The sequence below is a fragment of the Silurus aristotelis genome (assembly GCF_946808225.1).
Source record: "Silurus aristotelis genome assembly, chromosome: 6".
Classification (NCBI taxonomy): Eukaryota; Metazoa; Chordata; class Actinopteri; order Siluriformes; family Siluridae; genus Silurus; species Silurus aristotelis.
The window spans coordinates 19,619,203-19,643,370 of record NC_139579.1 but is presented as its reverse complement, the minus strand read 5'-3'; the positions used below and the strand labels follow the sequence as shown (position 1 = coordinate 19,643,370).

Below are 24,168 nucleotides of genomic sequence, written 5' to 3'. Positions count from 1 at the left end.
TTTACAATACATTTTTTTCAAATCCGACCTTAGTAACCGTCTTATTTTTCTTGAGTGCAGTTAAATTAATTGAGACGTGAAGAAGTGCGAAAAGGATACAAGCTCTGGTAGAGCGTTAGTCGAGACTTCACTGCCCTGCTGGCGTTGATGCATGTGGACCGTACAAGACTCGGCAGCAGCGTCCCTGTAACTATTGCTCCATCAAACAGAGGGCCAAAGAAAGGGACCTGAAACAGGAGGAAACAATCTGATTTAAAGGCATCCATCAAAGGGAGATGATTCTTCTAAGGAAGACGAAAAAAACATTACCAGAATCGAGGGATGAGCATGAGCCCCTAAAACAAATGCATATTATCACATGGCGGCTAAGCTGAGATAATGATCGCTCTATTGTCGCTCTATGGCGAGTTCACATCCACATCGCCAAAGAAAATCAATAAGAATGACAGACCAAAATGACTCCAGTCAATATGGTATGCTGCACTTCCCTCTCTCAAAGCTTGTACTCATTGAACACAGCATTGAGTTATTTGTCTTGGCACTGATGCAGCCAAGGGAATTTCAAGTACAGCTCTGCCTTCTGTGCTTTTATGGAGGCTTTTACCACTATGGAGCCACAGGATAATTCACTGTGTATTGTTTTTTTTTTATACTGGCTTTCATAAGTGCTTAATATATGATATTTTTATATTTAGTATCTAAATGCTCCCCACGTGTTACTGTGTAATTCAATTAGTCTGGCAGAGAAATCACTGGCAGCCCTATTTCAGTCACTCGTGAAGCTTTTGACCTATCTGATGTTCAAGCAAGCAACAGATGTGTGTGTGTGTTTGTGTGTGTGTGTGTGTGTGTGTGTGTGTGTGTGTGTGTGTGTGTGTGTGTGTGTGTGTGTGTGTGAGTGAGTGAGTGAGTGAATGAGTGTGTGAGGGACAGTGAGTAGAGTGAACAGTGAAGATGAAAGCCAGTCTGGCAATGATGAGAGCGGCAAGCCGACAGTCCAGTAATGGTCTCGGGTATGGGAGGGGGCGTTTATAGATTCTTGAGTTGAGTAAGGCATGCAGTGGAAGCAGGCAAACAAACCATTGAGTCAAGCAACCAAAGATCACTGAGTCAAGGCGAAACCGTAGAGCTCTAAATATTCTGATATTGATGTATTTTTATAACAATATTAAGAGTTATGAACATCACATTAACCGTTTTGTCATCCGTGAGAAAATGCAGCATGTAGACATGAGCAGTGGGCATACCTGTGGTTTTTTCAGGATCTGAATAAAGAACATGTGGTTCTTCATAGGGTAGATAATGATAAGAACATCTCCAAAGTCAGTAGGGATGATGCCCCGCCGGTAGTCCCGCGTGTGCTCTGACCATACGATGTGCACTTCATCGTTTCCCAAATGACGAAGCTGGATAAATGAGCATAGAGAGAGAGATCGATAAATAAAAACAAATTAATGTAATGACATCACACATTACAGACAAACTAAGAAAAAAAATAAAACAAAGTGTCTGAGTAGAAGATAATAGATGTGCCTTGACAGATTCTACAAGACATTGGAACTGCACTGAAAGGATAGACATCAAAGCATATTCTGTCAGCTGGAGTTTTTTGATGATGGTGGAGAACATGTTCATACAAAATATTCCACAGGGGTTGATTTATACTTATACAAATTTAGTATAGTAAATACATAGTAAAGAATGTCTTTTGTAGCATTCAATTTTCCCATAGCTTGAACTAGGAGACCCAAACCTGTTCCAGCATGAGAATAGCTTATGCACAAAGTGCACTATATGAAGATATGCTCTGGAGTGGAAGATCTTGAGTGGCCTGCTATAGAGATTTAACCTCAACCCACTTCTCTGATCTTAAAAGTGCTAATCTAAACACCTTTGGGATGAGCTGGAACGCTGACTGCACCATAGGCCTCCTCATTCTAAATCAGTGCCTAACTTTACTAATCCCTTGTGGCTGAACGAGCACAAATCTCTACAATCGGACTCCTAAGTCTAGTGGAACCTCTTCTCAGAAGAATGGAGAATTATTATAACAGCAACGAATATTATGGCCAAGTTACCACAAATTTGTGTCCACATAATGTGAGAGTGCATACAGAAATGTGCATACAGACTGTGAAGAAAGCCAATGCCCCTGTCTAAGGCTATGTCTACACTAATCTGGCTACATTTGAAAACGGCATTTTTTTCAACTCTTCAATTTTCAATCATTTCTCAAAAGTTGCATATACACACTGAAGACGCTTTCTTCTGCGTCATTTCCGCCTGCCGAATATTTACTTTCTGGCTCTTTGAAACGTCGCAGCAATCACTAAAAAAGGTGTCATCGTTTTCATATTTATTCACTTTGGAGAGTGTTTTCAAAATCTTTGTGGACTAAAAAAGGCGTCTCAATGTGGACGGAAGACCAAAAACTGAGAGAAAATTATGTGTTTTGAAACAAAAATGTATTAGTGTGGACATGGCCTGAGATGATATAGAAGCACTTGACTTTGTTTAAGGCCAACTAGCAACTCATCTTTAGTGAGTTATTTATTTCATTTTTATGAAAATAAACTGACTGATCTTTAAAGCTACAACACAAAATGTACTAGTCTTATTTAATTTAGCAGGAGATAGTTATTATGTGTTATATAATTGTGTTATAATAATGTGTTAAATCTGAAAAATGCTATCGAAGTGATAGCTATTTAAACCTAGACTTGCTCAAGGTCCAGCAAGCACATGTGATGTTACTTTAAGAGCCCTTCGACCTGATTCAAAGAACACACTAATGATTCAATTTCCACTGGACACTGGCGATGTGGACACACTTTAATCAGACCTGATTATGAAAATTTGTTTTGAAGAACCACTAATTTTAGGTTTGGAAAAAATGCCCTGCATCTTCTAACAATGCTTTCAAATGCAGAGAAAAAAATAAGTGTAAGAAATTGGATTATAATGAGTCAATTACAGATTAAATTGACTGCTCTGCCTGTCAAATTGCCAACATTTTCATTTTATATATATAGGAAATGCATTTCAAGAAAATATTTTTTTTCTCTAGTTTGTACTTGGAGGTAAAACAACCATTACAAAACTAAATGCTAGTGAATGAATTAAATTGTAGCCCAATCTCGTAGCCCAATCTCACATAAACAGCACAGTTTATATTAGCATAAAACAATAATTATACATACATATATATATATATATATATATATATATATATATATATATATATATATATATATATATATATAAAAAAAAAAAAAAAAAACTGTTCTTTTTATTAAACAAAAATATTCAGTCTGAACTTGCAATGATAAGTATGTAGTTAGAATGCCAGGTTCAACGAGTTTAACAAGTTTAACGAGTTGATATTTCAATTATTTTTCTATATACAAATATATGCAAATGGCTGAAATTGACTGAAAACAACTTGAAGCTAAGGTAGGCTCTTTTGATAGGCTGTCGAACATCTGCCAATGCACTGGCGCCTAATGAGCCATTAGTGAAACATGCCCTCTCCAGCAAAAAAAAAAAAAAAAGAAAAAAAAAAAAAGAAATGCAATTACTACATTTCCCCCAAAGCCCTTAATTATGCTAATGGCCTAGAATTAAATAAATCCACAACAAGCTGATTGGGCCAGTGCAAGCTGATCCATTTCAGTGACAGCAGAAGAATCAATGGCATGTAAATAGGTCAGGGGAAAGAGAGGAAATACAACATGTTGTACACATATTAGAGATTCCAACTCAACTAAAATGTGCCAGGTGTTAAAGACAACATTGTGATAATGCATGATTTGGATGACTGAGAGCTGAATACTGGTGGAGTTCTGAACGGCAGTCTTGTTGATATGAATGTTCAGTGTTATTAGCCTCATTTAACCCCCACCTGGCTTCATTTGCAAGAGTGAATTGCACATACTCACAATATACTCCCCAAAAAAAAAAAAAAAAAAGAGCTACACACGCCTCTAATACAACAGTTTTCCTTGTGCTCTCATACACGCCGACTGCATGAGGGAGATAGGAGTATGAGAGTGTGAGTGGGTGTGCTTGTGAGTTTGTGTGTCAGGCTGACCGGCTGCCTCCTGACAGGCTGTGGCCTTGAATGGCTGAGCCCTTCAAATAACTGCATTACTAGCACAGCCAGCTGCTCTGCCCCCCAGCACAAAATTGAATTCAGGAATTCCTCTCTTTTTGCCTTTCTCCTTCTCCCATCTCCCCCTCCTCCTGACTGAAAGTTACATTTGTAATTTAGAGGGTAACTTCCTGCCTGGCTGTGGCTGATAAAGCGGAATTATGACCCCCTCCCTCTACACCCTTGCAGCACATACTCGCCCCCTGGTTACCACCAGAGAAGGAGCAAAGCAATTAAGAGTCCAAATGAATCAAACACAGCTTACAGCACACACCCTTCCACCATGAGCTTACACACACACACACACACACAACGACACTCTGCCGGACCACGCCCCCAGTTTCCGGGAGAAAAATCGAACGTGGCTGAGACAGACTAATAAAACACTAACAGTGAGCCGTGTCAGTGTGATCTTCCTGATGAATCTCCTCTCTGTGGGTGCGCACATGATCAGATTGGCGGCATTCACAAAGCAGGGGCCTGGTGGCTCATTTCGCCAGTGCTAACGAGCTAACGCCTGTCGATCGCTACCCCGCCAACACGGGCGGAATTTGACAGCAGGACATCTAGCAGGACCCTGGGCCTGGCACAATGACTTAATGGGATGATCGGGGCCCAGGTCACAGCGCATGCAGGAATCGAGAAAGTCAGAACCATTACCGAAGCAGGACATGACTACTGCTCTCTTCGGCTCTACAGTGCTTCAGCTAACAGCAAGCACACAGCGCATGGTAATCAACAGCACAGTCACAGAGTCACGCCTTACATGTGCCTGTCACATGCTTTGTGAGACTAATCTACTATCAGCCTAACAGTTCCCTAGACTTGGAAATTGTATTAATATGTAAACAGATGCAGAATAGTATTGCATGGTTGGTTGTGGCAAAACCTGTGACAGTGCTTTTAACTACATAAAGACAATATTCTCTGAATATTAGTGAAGATAAAAGGATGTGATTCGCGTTACTTTTTTAGTGATGGAGTCATCTGAGTCAGAAGGCATACGGGTGGACACATGAAAGATGACCTCCACGTTTGAGGTAGCGTAGTACGGTGCAGTGTTTCCCGTGCTCCCGTTCCTCTGCAAACCGCCCATGAACCCACAGTGTGTAGCCAAGTCCACCTGCGGGGTTCGAGATAAGAGATTCATTCAAGAAGTGGAAATACAACATGTTATGGCATGTGTTTTGTGTGTCCGAATGTGAGATGATGTGGATGTGGCAGAGAGCGGATGTCTGATTTGTACCTCCCATCCGAGTCCAGAGACAAAGTCCTCATAAGCCTGGCTGCCCTCACTATTGGACAATATAGAGCCCTTATCCTCCTGGCCTTCAGCAATATAAAACACAGCAATTTTGTGCGTCTCTCGACTGAAACACACGAGAACAGCAAAATTACTGATGCTCCATTTAGACAGCATGACTTTCATTTTATTCAGAATTATTCAAAAGAAATTTAGATCACAATTTTCATACAGAACAAAATGCATGAATCATTCAAGCACAAATAACTGATCTGAAATCCAACATATATAATATCATGTGTCAAACATAATTATTTACAGTAAATAACATCGTCTGGAAAATCTTAACAATAGCAATAAAATGCAATAAAATTATACTGCCAACAAACATAAATACTCAAAACTAAAATATTGGAACACCTTATGTGGTTCTCCTTAAATTGTTACAAATGTGGAGGCGCACAAATGTATAGGATGCCTTCAGGTATGGTAGCATTACATTTTCCCTTCATTTGAATTAGGAGACACAAACCTGTTCCAGCATGACCATATCCCTGTTTACAAAGCCAGACCCATGAAGACATGGTTTGCATGGGTTGGAGTGGAAGATCTTGAATGGCCTGCTATAGAGCTTTGACCTCAACCCTATTGAACCCCAGGCACATCAGTATCAGCACATGAATTTTGCACACCTTTGTGGCTGAATGAGCACAAATCTTCAAACCACAGTCCAAAATCTAGTGGAACATCTTTTCAGAAAAGGACTTTATAACAGCAAATGGGGACTAAATATGGAAGGAAATGTTAAAAAAAAAACACAAGACAAATCTTATGGTCAGGTGTCCACAAACTTTGGTTCATGTAGTGTATATTAGTAACACGATATGGCACAATATTAAAAACGTCTTACAGAATTTTTACATAGCTGACCAAAAAGGAGACATGCCAACCTTTCTTATATGAATAAAATAAATATTTATAAAAAATTAATAAAAAACAAGTGTTCATATATATAATGGAAGGAAAGACAAAAGAGGACTACTCAAGTAAAACGAATAGTCCTCTTCTCCATCAGTTGAGCAGCGTTGCTGTGGAAGCACCGTGCCCTGGCGTTGTGATGCTTGGCATGCTCAGACAGCGGTTGCTATGCACAGGGCAGGTATGCGCACGGGGAGAAAGTTTGGGCCGATCCTGGGGGTATTCTTTAATAAGCCTCTGTAATTAGCCACTCTGAGTGCCTATTGATCGGGGTGGTTTGAGGAGTGCTGAGCTGTGTTCTGCCAGAGATGGGCAGGATTAGGCTAGTGGGGGGTTGAAAGAAAGGAGTAGCTAAGAGTGGCCTTAAGTCATGTCTCACTAATAGTGCTCTTAAAGGATTTAGCCTGCTGTCTGTAGTCACACTGGGTATTGCACTAGGTGAATTAATTCACTAAATGCACGCAATAATTAATGATTAGTGATCAGCGTGGTGCAATAATGTAATCGCAAAAATGACAGCTTTACAACTGATTTTGATTCGACTTTACTAGTACATTAATGGGGTAGTTTCATTCTGTGCTTTATCATATCCGAGCGTGCTTTAGTATTTTCCAGTGCAATTGTGCATAGATAATATGGCTAGTCTTTGTTCACAAAGAGTTGGTAATTGGAGATAAAAGCTTGCATACCATCTGAAACCTAATGAAGCACTTAAATATGAGCATGAGAGCATTTGAAACCTACCACTGCCTCGAATCCAAATTCTTCAGTTCCCTCAAGAGCTTGGAGTTCTTCTTTAGGAGATGAAAGCTTTTTCTGCAATGAAGAAAACGCAGTCAAGGCAATATCTCTATAGATCTATTTAATGCATTTCATTCGCTCGCTTATCGGTATTCTTCTCTCAAAGCCTTTCGAACAACTGTTCTAGTGAAGATAAGATTTACAATATGGATGAAACTGACAGTATAAAAAAAAAAAAAAAAAAAAATCATTCATCCTCAGGTGGCCACTCAACACTGCCAATGGCATAATCTTTGCATTAAAGACAATGCGGAGCAAAACGGAAACAGTAGGAGTGCATCGGCACAGAAGCCCAATGGAACATTGTAGTGAAGTGGCTCCAGATTACAACCAAGAACAAACTAATATGGCGTTCTAAGTTCCTCCATGAGTTTATTACCAGAGATTAAATAAAAGAATTCAATAAAATGATTATATTAGTAAAAACATTATTGTGAGACAAAAAAAACCCAAAAAAACAACCTCTTTCATTAGTGGGAAAATGATTCTACACTTATGGACATATACCTGCGGTCCCAGGAGTTCATGCCAAGCTCATTAAGCAGAAGGCGACAGAAATAGAATGGTGCTTTGGGATCTTGGTGAATGGGTTCCCTCTGACTGGCTGCTTTGACACTCGGGTCTTCATTACGTCTGCAGGTTTGCTCCTCCTCCTCCTGCTGTGCTTGTCGACGAATGGCCTCCATGATGGCGCCCTCCGTCTCTGGGTTCATGCCCACAGGTGGTGGAGCTGGTTGTACGAGTCTCTGCTGAGGCTGAGGCAGGCACTCAGGACTGCTGTGGCCTAATTCCTCCAGAAGCTGATCCAACACATCCACACCATCTTCAGCCTCCAGCTCTGATGAGCATCTACTTGCATGAGATGAAGTCTGCTTGGAGGATGTGGACAGATAAGGATGTGAACACTGATCCCCAGTGCCGCTACAGTTCAAGCCGGTCCGGTCTAAAGTCTTGTAAAGGACACTGCCGTCCCACGAGTACTTCCCCGAGATGTCCCGCACAATCACTCGTACCTCAGAGGGGTTCTGTTTGGAGTTTGTGCTAGATGGAGACGTAGGATCGGACGGAATCTGCAGGTAAGACACGAGTGTGCTGTCGTTGAAGACAAAGAGCTGCAAGTTGGGGCTCTTGAAGACCTCCGAGGAAAGTTCAGACGACTCGACGTAGGGATTGTCATGATTTTCGTTGACCATGCTGTGCAGTAGCGCAGGGCCGCCGCTGAGGGGTTGGTGGCCCAAATGGTTGACAAGATGCGTCATTATCATTCTAGCCGTCAGGGGAATCAACTCCATATTCCTACGTTTCTTTTCTGTATAAAAAAAAAAGATGTACAATTTCAGGAACATGAGTACACGTGAATATTAGGCTCAACATAAAATCAGCTTGATTCTGTAGAAATGTATATTCCCTCAGCTAGCTCCGCTCATGGTTATAAGATACTCTAAAAAAACGACTGTGTTGCTTCAGCACCAAGAGTCATGATACAAGCTATTAGCACTGAGCAAAAACCTCTCTCCGTGTCATTTTTGTGTCGTCACGTTTGGGTTTTTGGTTGTCTTTGGACTGAATCAAAGACACCTTCAAAGGATCTATTCAGTCTCCACAATAAAGAGGAAAAAAGTACTCAAAGAGCTGCACTAATGAGCATCACACCTTTTACAGTGAGCTCAACAGTACTCTATGAATAACAGCTATGCAAATGCTGAGGGCCGCTCAAAGGGGAATTCTAGCATTGTGATTAGAGTGAAAAGGATGCTCGCACACGACAGTGCCATCAATACCATCACAACCATTAAAGTGAAAAGAAAACCTGTATAGGAAAGCTAGTGCACTGCATTAAGGATGGAGAAAGCTTTGAGGTGAGCTAATCAATACGAGGGTGAGAGAATGTTGCTTTTAATTTGTTTTTTAGCAGGGGTTGTTTGTTACGTGTGTATATGTATGAAAGAAGCTACATATACTATGATAAAAGGCATAGCTACTGATAAATAGTCCTCTATTAAAAAAAGATTAAGTAAGTTTTAAATAGTTACCTAATGGACGTAGCAAGGTCAAATAACGAGAAAATTAATTTGCATAAATGGTCTGCTATTGAATAGAGGTCTAATGCATTTGTTTTAGTAGTTGCATCTTATATTGTATTTTTTTGCATTTTTTTGCATATTGTACTCTCATAATAGCTCTCATTGTCTAAACACACAGTATAATTCAGGACAAATACATTACAATTGTACATAACAAACATACTAGAGTTCTTAGAGCCCAGTTTAATTTAAATCATTAAGGATAGCATGAACTTACCCTCGGCCACTGTGAGAAGGTTGCCAAATTCTCCTGTGCTATTGTGCATCGGTGGTGGCTCAGAGTTCTTTACCTGGCCCAGTGTCAGAAAAGGGTCATAGTCTGTAGACAGATCTGACAGACTCAGGAGGTAGTGGCTCTGTTGTGTGTGCAGGTTAGAACCGGATACACAGCAGTGGAGCACCTTTAAAAAAACACACACACACAAAACAGAAAAACAGATGTTACTGTCTAACACAGACACATGTTCCATGGGGGCTTCAACAGCTGGCCATACACAGTAAAAAATAAGGATGAAAAAGCATTAGCAAGGATAGAAAAACATTGAGCTGAATAAATTTCATTCAGTCACTCATTTACACATTTTTTTTTTATTTGATCACAAAACTGTTCAAGTGTAAAGTAAAAGATTTAGATTTCTATGTGATATTTATATAGCCATAATATTTATACAAGTTGTTTTATGCTATAAAATATCACAGCACATATGAGAAAACATACTAAAACATACTAAAACTTACTAATTACATCTACCAGGAAAGAGTTTCAACTGTTTTAACTTATTTTAAAAACCACATTCTCATATAAAAAAAAAAAAAAAGGCATGATCCTAACATTATCATTTCGATAAGACAAGAGGCCTTTATGGTAATAAACACCACCACAAGATCACATTTATTACCAATGAACACTGAGGTAATAACGTTTAACACTTTTAATGAAAAACATGCAGACAGATAAATGTCTCATAAAACCTTATAAATGCAAATACTGTTCAAATTCACCAAATAATATATTCTCAGAATTCTGTCTGTGTTAATTAAGCGCTAGGAAATTTTAAATATGGTTTACACCATTTGAAAGTTTCATCAGCTAATTTTTCTTGATCTCTATAAACGTGCTTAATGAAAAGTGTTATTTTCAGCTCCTGATGGTGTTTTGCCGTGACAAAATCAGAGGGGGGAAAAAAGCCGAGAGGAACATTCTTTTAAATCGAAACATTATGTGAAAATGTCGCCACATGTGGATTAGTCGAGCTGAGCCCTACAGTAGGCCACCATATGGAAGCGAGACATTATTTACTGTGCTAAGCCAGAAACCCTAATCAGAGTGGCTTTTATGGACTAATAATCAATTTCTCATGCAATATGGCAGCGTATGAATGTGCTTAAACAGATGGCTGTGCCTCTGTTGGCTGGACAAGATAAGACACGGTCCAGCACAGTTTATCACAGTGCCTGAACAGGGCTGCTTTGTTTGATTTAATTAAGACTTTATCCCTTTGGCTGCTTCTCAAACACAGCACACACAAGCAACAAGCCCAGAAGGTAAACAAACGATCAGATATTGCCTAAAATCTATATTAAAAAGCTTTACTGATTTGCTATCTGATGTAAGTCACAACATGTTACTACTTTATTATTTCAGCATTTCCTGGGGATGACAAATGTGTTTTTGCATGAAATAATTGTTCCTGGACTCTATATGGACAACACAAGAAATCCCATAACGCACAGTCTCACAAACCTACTACATCATATACAATTAGATCTCGGTGATGAACGCTCAATAGAAAACGCGCCACCGCTTATTCTATCTAAAACACAATGAGAAAGCTGAATTTTTAGCATGAGAAATGAGGCAGATGCTCTCCTAAGAGGTTGTTTGCTTGGTGACTAAGTGGTTGTCTTGCATAGCAACAGTCCACTGGACAAGAGTACAGGAAGCTACTCAAATAGAGCCATTTGAAGGTTTATACAAACCAAATTTTATACAGATTCATTTTAAAGCTGCACCATCAGTAGAACACACAGTGCATCATAAAAAGTGGAGAAATCTAGACTCTTAGCATTTTGTCCTAAATTATGGTTAAATGAGCTTTTGTTGTATTTATATCATAGAGCTGTGAAGGTTCGTTTGTAATTGGGTACAGGATGCTGGTTTACTATTTCTAATTTTCTCAGCACTACATTGATAGTACCGACCGTTGCAGGCAGGCAGGCAGGCAGGCAGGCAGACAGACAGACAGACAGACAGACAGACAGACAGACAGACAGACAGACAGACAGACAGACAGACAGATACCCCAAACTGTTACCACAACGTTAAAGACACACAATTTTATAGGATGTCTTTGGATGCAGCCCAAAACTGTTCCAGCTTCACAATGTCCCCCGTGCACAAAGCAAAATCGTGAGTGGCCTGCTATAAAGCTCTGACCTCAACCCTACTGAACACCTCTGGGTTGAATCGTGATGCTGGCACCACCCCACCTATATTAGTGCATGACTTTACTATCACCCTTGTGGTGACAAATCTCCACAAGCACACACTAGAATATAGTGGAACATCCTCCTAGAAGAGTTTATTAGAAGGGAATTATGACAGCAACTAAATGTGGGGTGGGAATTTTAAGAAAGCACTCTGCTTAACTGCTTGGTGAAAATGGGGATCTTACTTGTTGCAGGTGTTACAAGATGTTAAATGGTCATAGAAATGGATAACGCCTTTATTAACAAAGAACAAAATTGTTCAGTACATGCTGTTATTTGGAAATAATCGATTTCGGGTTTGCACAAGGTAATCCAATTTGCATCGGACCATTTCAAGTCATGGATTATTTTCCTATATCCGCATGCCGTCTTAATTTATTCACAGTGTATTATGTATTGATGAACACTCAGCAGTTCTTGTACTACTGGGTTTCTCAGCAGACATCGTTAAAAACCATTGAGCTTCATGTAAGAATGTGTTTTTTTCTAATCAGCAGAAACTAAAGTGTCCTCCAAATCCATGCACAGTTTCACGTTATCCTTGCAACAAAAGACAAATTAAGGCAGGAGTTAAGTACACTTGCAGTGTACTGTTATGATGTGTGATAAATTGGAAAATAAAGTAAGCACACTGTACATATAATGATTAGTTGCAAATGATTATTGGTCATATTAGTAAAGGAGGAAACTAATGACCTTTATTTTATCTGGGTTTTTTTTTGTCTTTGCACCAGGTGCAGTTTCTCTCATATGATGATGAGTTGAATTCTGAAGTTCAGCATTCATTGGCAGGCTTATCAATTGAACAATAGGGTATTTAAATAATTTGTCCATTTTTTTCTTCTGAGCATGACATCTGCACAAAGGTCTGCGGCCGAGCGCATCTGCTCAACAGCAAGGGACTAATATCTCATTCACTCTGTGCCCCGGTCCCCTCATCAGCGCGCGCTTTGGTGCTTAACTATGAGCTTTCTCTGCTAGAACATTTCTCTGGAATCAGGGAAGAACACACCATATCATCAAAGCACTGCATTTGATTATGCAATACACTATATTGAGGCTTTTCGTTTATTAAAAGCAGGCACTCACCCTGTATATGTAGTCCAACAGAGGGGTTTTGTGAGAGGCAGGGTCATCCAGCATTGGCATGGTGATGGGCTCCAGTAGTATGGATAGAGGGACAGTCATGCACCAGTCAAGCAGGCAGAGCAGCAAGGATACCATTAACTACAGCATTAAAACGAAGGGGGGAAAAAAAAAACACTTAACTCAGCTAATACACACAGCACTCTTTCAGTAAAAAAAGTATGGGGGGGGGGGGGGCAAAACTGTAGGAAGAAAGTGAGACAGAGCCACAAGTAAAACAAATAAAAGGTACAAACTGTACTCCTTTAAAGCATCTGAACTTACCTTTTTATCTGCCTCTACTGTAGAGTGCTCGGCACTGGGCAGGAGGAATGCTAACGTTGCGACAAAGATCTACAAAGGGAAGAAAACAAAAATCAATCACTGGTCTACCACAGTGAAAGCAAGGCAAATTATGTTCACATTTTGTCCAGTCAAAAGGAGACCCACATGCACTTACTTCAATTATTCTTTTAGGAAGGGACTGCTCCAGTTTCTGCAGGTGCTGCCAGTGACAGATTAGCAGCTGGAAGAGGTCGCATGCTACATGGGCCACAACTTTATTGCCAAACTGAAAGGGAGGAGGGAATATTTAAGAAATATTTAAGAACTGAGAAGTGTGATGAAACTGTTCCTGATAAACAAAAAAAAAAGATAGACACAGAATAATATTATGCTGCATGCTTTTAAGATGATCTAAAATATATCATTACTTGTAAATAGAAAAAAAGAAAGCAAGAAAAACCCGGCAGAGCTACATGAATTTTAGTGTAATGGATTTTGACTATTGCTATATACACAATTATCTCTAAGCCTAGGGTTTGGGCTTTTGGAATTTGATTAAATTCTCCAGTATTGCATGAATGGTTTTCTAACCATGACCTGATAGACAGTCTAATAGAAGACTAAATAGCGAAAGAGAAAAGAAATGATGCTCCAATAATCCTCTAGCTGCTTTTAGTGCTCTTAGAGGATGGCTCCCTTTACCCACCACCTACTACCTCATTTTTTTCCCACTCTATGTCAAGTTGTGCACCTCAAAAAGGTCGATTTTTGGGTGGGAGAGGGCAGGGAATGAAAAAGCTTAAAATGGGATACATCATCCGAGTGTAAGTGGCTGAGAAATGATTGTACCATGTCCCTGCACTTTTTGTTGCTCTCAAAAATAAAATATAAAAAAAAATAGAAAGAGAGAGAGACAGCAGAGTGGTCTATTGTTCCCCTCAGGTATTTCACTAATCATGTGTTAACACACATGGACACTCATGACAATACAACAAAGCATGTTCTGTTCGCAAAGTGGGGTCTACATTATATTTATTGTTGGGTTCTTACAATTACTGTTGCTTAACTGGTCATGTGAATTGAAACACGTGTCTTCATAAATAATGAATGGAAAATATTTCAATAGTTTTATTATTTAAAACAAATTGCCATTCATTTTTAAAATACAGGGGCCTCTGTCTCTAAACCATTAAGGAAACCACCACACTGGAGGACTGGACATTACAGGACACACACTAACCTTCAAAGTGACACCAAGAACATTAATGGCATCGTTCACTTGAGGGTGTATCTTCTCATGACCCAGCTCCTCACAAACCCAGAGACCCAGACTGCAAATTGCAACACACCTACAAGGATACATAAGCAGACACGATTTAGAGTGCAAATGTTGATACACACATACAGAAAATACACAGTTTGCAAACACATGGGAAATTATAACCTTTAAAGAATCACTTATTTTTAACCCTTGGGTTCTGTTGGGTCACAAGTAACAAGTGCAATAAATAACACTAAAAGCAGGTTCTTGTGCTTGACTCAGTTTCACAGATGGACAAATTATATATTATATTGTAATCTATTAAACTTATACCATATATTATAAAAGTTTTTGTTTTTTTAGTTTGCTTGATGCTCAAAGTAACAAGGTAGTGTTATGAATGCCTGGTGAATCACAATGGTGGTGTGTGTGTGTGTGTGTGTGTGACAGAAAGTAGTGAGTGAAGCTTTTATTTACACTTCTGCACACACGTCTACGCGCTTTTGGGACGGCGTTTCAATCACCACTTTCGGCACGGATCATCGAATTTTTATATAAATGCTACATTTGTATTGCCATAAATCATTCAGAGATGGCATGGAGCAAGAGCAGTAGAATAGAGATTTCCAAACTAAATCATAATGACAAGTTACTTTTTGATAGCAATAAAGCTCAAAGATCAGTGGCGATACAAGGGGTCTTCTTTATATATTAGTAATATGTTCATATCTTAGTATTTTAGCAGTCCGTACTATTTTGAAGAAAAATAAAGCAAATGGTCCAATCTACCTGGCTCCTTCATTTGGCTCATTACGTGCCGTCTTCAGCAGGATGTTTACTAGGTAGCCCTAAGAAAAGCAACAATCACGTGACTGAAGGCATTGCCATGGCAACTAACCAAAATAAGGTTACATGGCTAGTGAAGAAAAGACCATAGCATACCTTCAAGTCGTCTTTGCCGACCGCAATATCCTGAGATTTTGGTGCAGACTGCAGTGAAGGCATTTGCAGGTACAGGTTGGGGAAGCAGACCAGAGAGCCGAGTACTGTTTGAGCTTCAATTCTTGGACACTATTAAACAAAACCAGTTCAATTACTTTTAATAACATTTACTATTTCATGTTGTATATAGATGAGAAGTGGGAATGAATAAGTCAAAAATATCTTTAACAAAACAAACTACATGTCCAGTAGCATTTCATGCTTAATCTGTGTGGCACATTAGCATAGGCCAATCAGAGAAACATAAATATCATGTCCGTACTTCCATATAGAGCACCGATTAAGCTCAGTGTTGCCACAGTCTTATAAATCACTATCAATGATAGTGTATCCTGTACTAATTATTTAAGCTTAACAGATCATTGGTATTCATTCTTATTGTTTCCATTGATTTTGCAACACAACTGTTGGGGGGAAAAAATAAAAAATAAAAATAACTCCACTCCAGTCAGACAGAACATTTCTCCAAAAAGCTTGAACTAATGCCCCTGATAGTGCAGACAGAGCCAAATTGAAATTGTGCACAGAATACAGGCTTTAATACCTCAGAGTTATCTGTGATGAGGACGCGAGCAGCAGCGGCGATGAAGTCCCCAACCAACATGGTGAAGCCGGGCATGCCGAGAAAGAAGAAACGTGGTGAGCACCACCTGATCATTGTGTTCAGCACATCCTGGATGTAAACAGGGAGACAGAAAAGACATTCAATAAAAGACACTTCACTTTTATCTATACTATAGAAGACAACAGACTGCACACAGCATACTTTGTTGAATTTGTGTATAAGTAGGTTTTAGAGTAAAATGCACTTTTTAACAGAGCAGACAAAAGAGCAGTCACAGCCGTTACATACAGTAACAGCAATGACATACAAACAGGAACGCACATCCGGACAAAGGCACAAACACACACAGCCAACATGCATGACTGCTTTGTGTCTCTGCATTTATCTCCCTTAATTGAGTTCTTTGTGTAAAACGGTAGGCAAAAATGCATACAAAACAGAAAAACAACCAACAAAAGATGAAGAGGGATAAAAAAAATAAAAATAAAAAAAAAGAGAGAGACCTGCTGAGATAAAGATGTAAAATTGGTAGAAGCGTTGAGTTCACATGGACATTTTATGCTCATTTTGCAATAATTGACCTTTGCGATGCAGAGCAAGTAGTAGTAATTAACTGCCATAAAACTGCAGGATGATTACTTGAAATGAATGCTTTGCAGGAAGCGGCAATTCTGCCAAAGCGGTTCTATTATGCAGCTGTAAATACAGCAAACTCAATCAGAACGTAGTTTGTTTTGAAAAGGAACACGCAGACCTAGAGTTTGGGGCTACTGACAACAGTGTGCAAACAGAAACAGCCTTGCAAGAACTGAGAATCAGACTTATATCTGATATTGCCAATTACAACATATTTATCCCTTCTAATTATTCCACAAATGCCTCTAATTTAATAATAAAAAAAAAATGGGTGGCTTTAAAATGCCTAAAACGTGTTAAAATCTGTGTGGTGTCGATCAAGTCGCCACACACCTGCCAGATTTGTTGACTTATCGTTTCCCCCTTGTAATGTGCAACAAGAACTTGCTAAACATTAACCACAGACCCTATTTGAACAGAATAGCTTATCTATGAATTGAAAGCATCTCGGATTGAATTCTACATCCACACGTGTCGTATTTATGCAGTTGCAGTGATATCTATGTCTAACAGCCAAACACAAAGATATCAGGCATGGACTGAATCTGTGGCATTACATATTACGCCCAAAATCTGAACTCTGTGTGTCCATCCAGTTACTTTTGGAGCATACTTTGGTTTGTTAAGTTTTATCTGTTTAGTAAAGGGTCACAAAGTTACTCTTGGAGGTCATGTACTGCTACCACTGTAACCATCAAACTTTACATAATCCCACACACACACGAAAAAAAGGAGCTCCCATAAGACCTTTTAACATAAAAAAATATTATAATACCATGGTCAAAGTAGAAACCCTGATATTATATATATACACAATATATATATATATATATATTGTGTATATATATATAATATCAGGGTTTCTACTTTGACCATGGTATTATAATATATATATATATATATATATATATATATATATATATATATATATCATTATATGCTATTTTAATAGTAATTCCATTATTTTTTGTACATCGTTTCACACTTTCCTCTGAAGACAAGCAAGTGAACAAATACATTTATTAACACAAGAGAAAGCAAAAATATAAACACCTGTATAAAACTAGCATTAATACTACAACATTAAAATTATATTCACTAATGTATTCATAATAATTGTAAATAATGCAAAACATACTGTGATATACCAGGTTCTCCATCTAGAATTTATGGCAGTTATTACAAGAGAGTAAAAAAATGTTAATAAAAAATTCATAGCACAGACTACAGCACCATCTAGCGGCTAACGCTTGATAAAAGACTTCTCTTTAAATTAATCGATGAAAAACGTAAGTAAAATCTAACTTGTACTTCGTAATTAAGATGGTTAAGTGTAAATTAAGTTTAGTGTGCAGTGGACTGGTCTGAATCAATCAAGAACAGCAAACTACAGTGCAGTCAATCAGCAAGTTACCACAGACCAACACCGTGTTGAACAGGGGTCCCCGACCACTGGGTATCCATGGAAAAATTGTAGCGTGAAACTGGTCCGTGGTACAAAAACAGGTTAGGGGCCACTGATGTAGAAAATACTGGCGCCCTCTAATGTTCAACCTGTGAATGCAAGACTTCTTGCCTTTTAACTTATATAGAAACATCCATCAACCAGGAATAATGACCAGGTATAACATTATGGCCACCTGCTTAATATTGTGTTGGTCCTCCTTTTCTGCCAAAACAGTCCTGCACCTTAGAGGATTAACAGAATTAACGTCCACAGCAATTTGAGTCACGGTAGCTAGTCTGTTGGATCAGACCACACCACACCACACACTTCGCTCAATAAGGCTTGGCTACCCATGACCCTATCGCCGGTTCACCACTGTTCCTTCCTTGGACCACTTTTGATGGAAACTGACCTCCGCAGACCAGGAACAGCCCACAAGAGCTGCAGTCATGGAGATGTTCTAGCTATCACAATTTGGCCCTTGTCAAACTCTCTTAAATCCTTCTGCTTGCCAATCTTTCCTGCTTCTAACACATCAACTTTGAGAACAAAATGTTCACTTGCTAGCTAATATATTCCACAGGTGTCATGATAAAGAGAGAATTAGTGTTTTCACTCCACCGGTCATAATGTATTAATGCCTGGTCGGTGTATATGCCACATATTAACAGCCAGTGGTGGCTCAGAAGTTAAGCTTTAATTACTGATCAGAAAGTCAGGAGTTTAAGCCCCAACAACACAAGCATTAGCAGGGCCCTTAACCCTTTTTGCTGTATCGTGCTTGACCCTTTTTTTTTTTTAACTGTGCGTCAATGTGTATGTGACAAATAAATGTATAATGTACTAGTAATGAAGTTACAAAAAAAAAATTCCAGCTCGACTTTGATAAAATGAAAAAAGACAAAGACAAACAAGGACAAACAATGAGTAGGAAGCACTTAGTTCCCATGTGAACTGATACCTGGTCATCGCTGGTGAAGCCCTCGTGCATGACGTGGTAAAGATGTACCAGGAAGTCACTGTTAGGCGGCACATCTTGATGTTTAGTCATCATCTCACAGATTAGCCTGTAAGCCTGCAATTTCCCGTTCTTAAACTCTGCAGGGAGCATGGTGGCCTGGGGACACAGAGAAAAGCACAGGAAATCAATAAGAAAATGTGAACGCAATGATTCATAAACACCTGTGGATAAAGCCGTACCAAAAAGGATAAAGCTCACCCTTCTGTAGATTACTCAATCAACATTCCAGTTTCATACCTCGATTCCATCCTCACATAAACACGAATGCTTTAGAAATACAGGACTCACCTTAAAAAGCCAGGAAGCTAACATTCGAAGCGGTGGAATGAACAGGGTTTTAGGCAGAGCTGACTGGTTATCCACACTGATTCCCAGGTTATCTCTTATCTGGACATAAAAAGGCATTTTTAATATGCTTTCTCCGATTAGACTATATCTGAGTCACAGAACATCAAATCTGTCCTGAATGATCAGAATGATCACCTTTGCCAACTTGTGCCAGAGCTCATATAGGTAGCTGAAAACCTTGGAATGGATTCGAGGGCACCGGATGTTGTTAACATCGCCCAGGATGCCCAGAATCCTCCTCCAGAGTACAAAGGCAGAGTCTGCATGCCAGCCAGTCAAACAACCACCGGCAATGATGCTGATGTCATCAGCCAGAAACTCGCTGCTGTCTGTAAGTAAAACAGGTCAGACATAAAGGTCAGAGAGCAGGACAACAGACAAGATTTTAGCAGTGAAACGATTTTGTTACTCAAAGAAAATAAAACAAAAGCAGAACTTCTGTAAGGTTTCGAACAATAATTTTCCCCCCATACACTATATAGACAAAAGTATTGAGACACCTGACTTTTCCAGCCATATGTGGTTCCTAACCGTTGCCACAACGTTGGAGGCACACAATTGTATAGTATGTCCTATGGATGCGTGAGCATTACATTTTCTCTTCACTTGAACTAACCTGGTACAGCATAACAATTCCCCTGTGCACAAAGTGAGCTTCAGGAATATATGCTTAACATGTTTTGCAGATTTCTAGTGGAGCAACTTATGACTGAGGCTTTATAACAGCAAACAGGGATTAAAAGTGGAATGGGATGTTCTAAAGCACATAGGACACTTATGGTTAGGTGCCCACAAACTTTTGTCCATAAAGTGTATTTGCTAATTTCCTGAGTGATTTCTAAATTTCTGCATAAGCAGTCTCAAGAGTTAATTCCTACTTAACAATAAGAAAATAAAAGCAGGCTTTAAAAAAATGCCAATATGTTTTTATGCCAAACCTGATTATTGTCGACTACATTTGAATTTATTGTTGTACTTCTTTGACAGTGGATGGTTTATTCCTCTAATAACACAGCAATGTGCCCTACATTTAATATATATATATATATATATATATATATATATATATATATATATATATATATATATATATATATATATATATATATATTATAATAGAATTACATTAATAAGTTTTTTCATTTGAAAGCACGGAGTGCATGTTTCTGCAGAACGCTTTCTTGATTTGTTCAGCTACATTTAATTAAATTACTTAATTGGGTTTAACCTGTTTATGTAACAGCATGTGAACAAGAGACACGTGAGTTTTTTTAGCGGTCAGCGAAGTTGGAGAGGAAAACTGGTTCAGTACCCAGATCATGAGGCATGTGCATGGCGTCCTCCAGGAGCTGAGGGCCGTCACTGTAACCCTGGGGCAGGAGCAGGGTGGGAGAAACGGGGGGACATGGGGACAAAGGGGCAGAGTGGAGCGAGTGGACACACTCAGAACCTACACACAGTGATGAAAGCACAAGGTGGAGAATCACACACACAATCAATCCACAAAACACAAACAGGAAACACATGTGGCGCTTTGATTGATCACAGGGCTGGAGATGATTCACCATCAGCAGCATTACCAAATGTAAGAACCCTTAACATTTGATATTATGGTACTTTGGATGTCATCTATAAAATTAATCTGTTAACGACACGAAGGACTCACACAGGAGGATGGAGAAATGTTCACAAATACAAAGGAACACAAATATGCAAAACCAATAGGATATGGGATACAATAAAAAAGCTATGGGACACTCCATCATGCAGAGCAATGGATTCACATATAGAATAGGGGGGCAAGTATGGAGAAAGATAGATAGCATACTTGCTTGCTGGAAAGTTGGATAAGGGTTAAAAGATGAAGGGTCAAGATGGGCTAAGTTGGGTTGAGAGTTTCATATATTCCATTAAGTAATCAATGATATGAGATCATTGATAATCAATTGATAATTCATCTGTCTGTCTGTCTGTCTGTCTGTCTGTCTGTCTGTCTGTCTGTCTGTCTGTCTGTCTGTCTGTCTGTCTGTCTGTCTGTCTGTATATAAAGCCTCTATGAAAAGCAGATCTCTGTGTCTTTTGGCTCAAGTTCAATTCCAAAATATCATAATTTCTTCTTACATCAGTGAATAAGTGAAATAAAACATAAACAAATACAGTAAGTTACAACTATTGGCCGTAGTGGTAGTGGGAGCATTAATAGTAGAAGTAGCAGTTGTAAGCGTTGTTGTAGTAGCAGCAAGGTGTAGTTCTCATAGCTGTGAGAGCATTTTTCATTAGAGGAAAAAACAAGCCACATATTTGGTGGAATATTTGGTATCTGAAATGCTAATCTATTTCGGTTTTCAAAACTGTTGTATACGTAAAGGCGTCGTCACACTTGCAATCACATTGTATCGGATATAACCACGTCTGTGATTTGGCGGTAGGCACAAGGCTCGGTGGTGTTAGTAAACATAGCTGTGCTTATGTTCATTACAAAAGTGCTCTTGCTTGTGAAATACATCTTCATAATCAACCAAGATGCTGGGACAATAAAGTCAGGTCCTGTTTGTCAACTGAAAGTTGTACCTGCGAGCGCCTCACTCTGACTCAGCAGTAGACTCCTCTGGCTCTCCGTATCAGTGGTCATTCCCAAGTTAACGCTCACACTGACATCATTGGTAGAGGAAGAGTCTTGCTCCTCCTCCACGGCCTGCCACGTCAGGAGATTTTCATCAGCGTCGTTGAGGTAGGAGTTTGAGGTCTCACTGCTCACACTCTCACCTACAATAACAGGAAATATTAGCATAATTACACACCACTTATTTAAATATTACTTTTCAGTTTACGCGTGTTACCAAGATTAGTATATAATGTACACATTTTTCTTAATTTGAATATACTGGATATATTAGAATTGAAACATTTCCAGGACGCAGGATACGTATATATGCACAGCTACAAAAACCAGAATTCATTTTAGATTATGCAGAAAAAAGCTATTCAGTTCCCTGTAGATTTTTACATTATTTCAAATTCTAGAATGAGAAAGAATATTTTTAGTTCAGTCTACTTTAAAAATCTTAATAGACTTAACCTTAAATCATTCTTAATCATTATCAAGACATTTTTTTTTTAATGAATTGGTGGAATATGGACATTTAGAGAAAAGCCAGGGTTAGAGAAGAATTAGTGCAAGCCGCTTACTCTTCTCCCGGATCTTTGTCCTCGCATTCATAGCGTCTCCCGGATAGTCAATATCTCCTGGACTACTGCTCCTCCGAACCAGAATCTAAGTTACACATACAAGAAACACACAGTGTTACACTGAATGATCTACAGAGGTCTAATAGTCATTACAAAAAAGGTGTACAACAGTACTGACCATAGGTGTTTCCCTCTTGCCTATTGAGCTGTTGTCACCTATCCAGGATTTACCATCAGATTGGCTTGCATTTGGAGAATCCCCCTGATTCTGACCTACAAAGCCAGAATAAATTATGATAGGGACTTTGTCTATATATATAATGTAGACCGAGTCTAAACGAATGCAACATCTCCACAATGAGTTGTGTATGTGTTTGTGTACCTGGGAAGGAGTCTGTGAGTTGTTGGGTAATATCTGAGGTGCTGCTGCTACGTGGGAGGGGATTGTCTCCCTCTCCCATCTCTCCTTCTCCTCCACATTCAGACAACTGACATTCTTCAACATCTGAAGTGGTAAAAAAAAAAAAAAAGAAAAGAAAATTAATAAAATGGCTCACACATGAAGTAACCAAGACTCAAACAAAAATAATAATTGTTAGTTTGCTGACAGCCTAGCTGATAGCTGGTCTAAAATGCTGAATTCTGTGCATAAGCATGCGGAACAGGTGTTATATTGAAAATAGGTGACAAAAAAAAATAATCAATCCAATCTATGATGCATTGCATAACTTGGAGCATTTTGACACTGATTTTAGGACCTGCTTATTTAAACATCAAGAACCAATTCCTGCTGTCCTTAAAAACATTGGTCTGGTGAGCTCCCGAATGGAGCAACAAAAAGGTGTCCATCTTAGCATCTCTAGATAAGACGTTTGAGTACCGTCGATGCCGCAGCCAAGAGAGTACAAGAGAGCAAATTTGGCCAGGGAGAGTGTGGTGGCATACTCTCTCATCACTATAACTGACAGTGACATTAGCTATGAGCGTATGCATGCTAAATTCCTGTGTGTAGTTACCATGAAATACTCAAAGTCTGATTAGCAGTATTTATGGGCCAATACACAGGGCTTAGATATTGCTATTGCATTAAAAAAAAATCTGTGCTAAGAAGTTTAAAAATAAAGGTAGAATAATTAACAATATTTGAAGTAATGTTTAAAACATATGTTTGAAAAATTATCTTATTTAGCAAGTGGCTGAGAAAGAAATAGAAGGTACTGGAAAGACAAACAGACAGCAGAGTTACCTGAGAGTCTGTGAGAGCAGTGAGAGTTGTGAGAGATACCAGGCAAGAAAGAGCTGACAGTGTGCAGCAGCATTGGCACACTCTTGGTGGCCGGCAAAGCTTCACACAGATGTACACAGTTGCTGATAGACTGGCTTCGTTTAGCTACCCAAGGAATGGAAATAGAAATAGAAAAACAGAAAAAGAGAGAAAAAAAAGAAATAGAAAGCAAAGTCAACCATGTGATACAGTGGGGAAAGAGCGCATGCTGAGAGATTTTTTAATTGCAAGTGTTGAAAGCACAGAAAAACAATATCA

At 39.0% G+C, this 24,168-nt stretch overlaps 1 protein-coding gene across 5 annotated transcripts in view; it reads right to left on the bottom strand.

Moving 5' to 3' along the window:
• ralgapa2 (Ral GTPase activating protein catalytic subunit alpha 2) overlaps positions 1-24,168 on the bottom strand; it is a 107,915-nt gene that overhangs the window by 29,660 nt on the left and 54,087 nt on the right. For 3 of the 5 annotated variants that reach the window (XM_083544071.1, XM_083544068.1, XM_083544069.1), the window contains exons 17-39: positions 23,872-24,015; positions 23,008-23,130; positions 22,804-22,898; positions 22,626-22,710; positions 22,008-22,202; positions 20,749-20,886; positions 19,572-19,765; positions 19,377-19,475; positions 19,029-19,184; positions 15,964-16,092; positions 15,360-15,488; positions 15,207-15,265; positions 14,397-14,505; positions 13,332-13,442; positions 13,157-13,225; positions 12,836-12,973; positions 9,474-9,657; positions 7,680-8,481; positions 7,116-7,187; positions 5,397-5,520; positions 5,118-5,273; positions 1,248-1,406; positions 100-227 (exon numbers count right to left, since the gene is read on the bottom strand). In XM_083544071.1, coding sequence (XP_083400197.1) covers positions 100-227; positions 1,248-1,406; positions 5,118-5,273; positions 5,397-5,520; positions 7,116-7,187; positions 7,680-8,481; positions 9,474-9,657; positions 12,836-12,973; positions 13,157-13,225; positions 13,332-13,442; positions 14,397-14,505; positions 15,207-15,265; positions 15,360-15,488; positions 15,964-16,092; positions 19,029-19,184; positions 19,377-19,475; positions 19,572-19,765; positions 20,749-20,886; positions 22,008-22,202; positions 22,626-22,710; positions 22,804-22,898; positions 23,008-23,130; positions 23,872-24,015 — 3,598 coding nt within the window. The remainder of the gene's footprint in view (positions 1-99; positions 228-1,247; positions 1,407-5,117; positions 5,274-5,396; positions 5,521-7,115; positions 7,188-7,679; positions 8,482-9,473; positions 9,658-12,835; positions 12,974-13,156; positions 13,226-13,331; positions 13,443-14,396; positions 14,506-15,206; positions 15,266-15,359; positions 15,489-15,963; positions 16,093-19,028; positions 19,185-19,376; positions 19,476-19,571; positions 19,766-20,748; positions 20,887-22,007; positions 22,203-22,625; positions 22,711-22,803; positions 22,899-23,007; positions 23,131-23,871; positions 24,016-24,168) is intronic. The other 2 variants (XM_083544072.1, XM_083544070.1) reach the window with 1 other exon arrangement.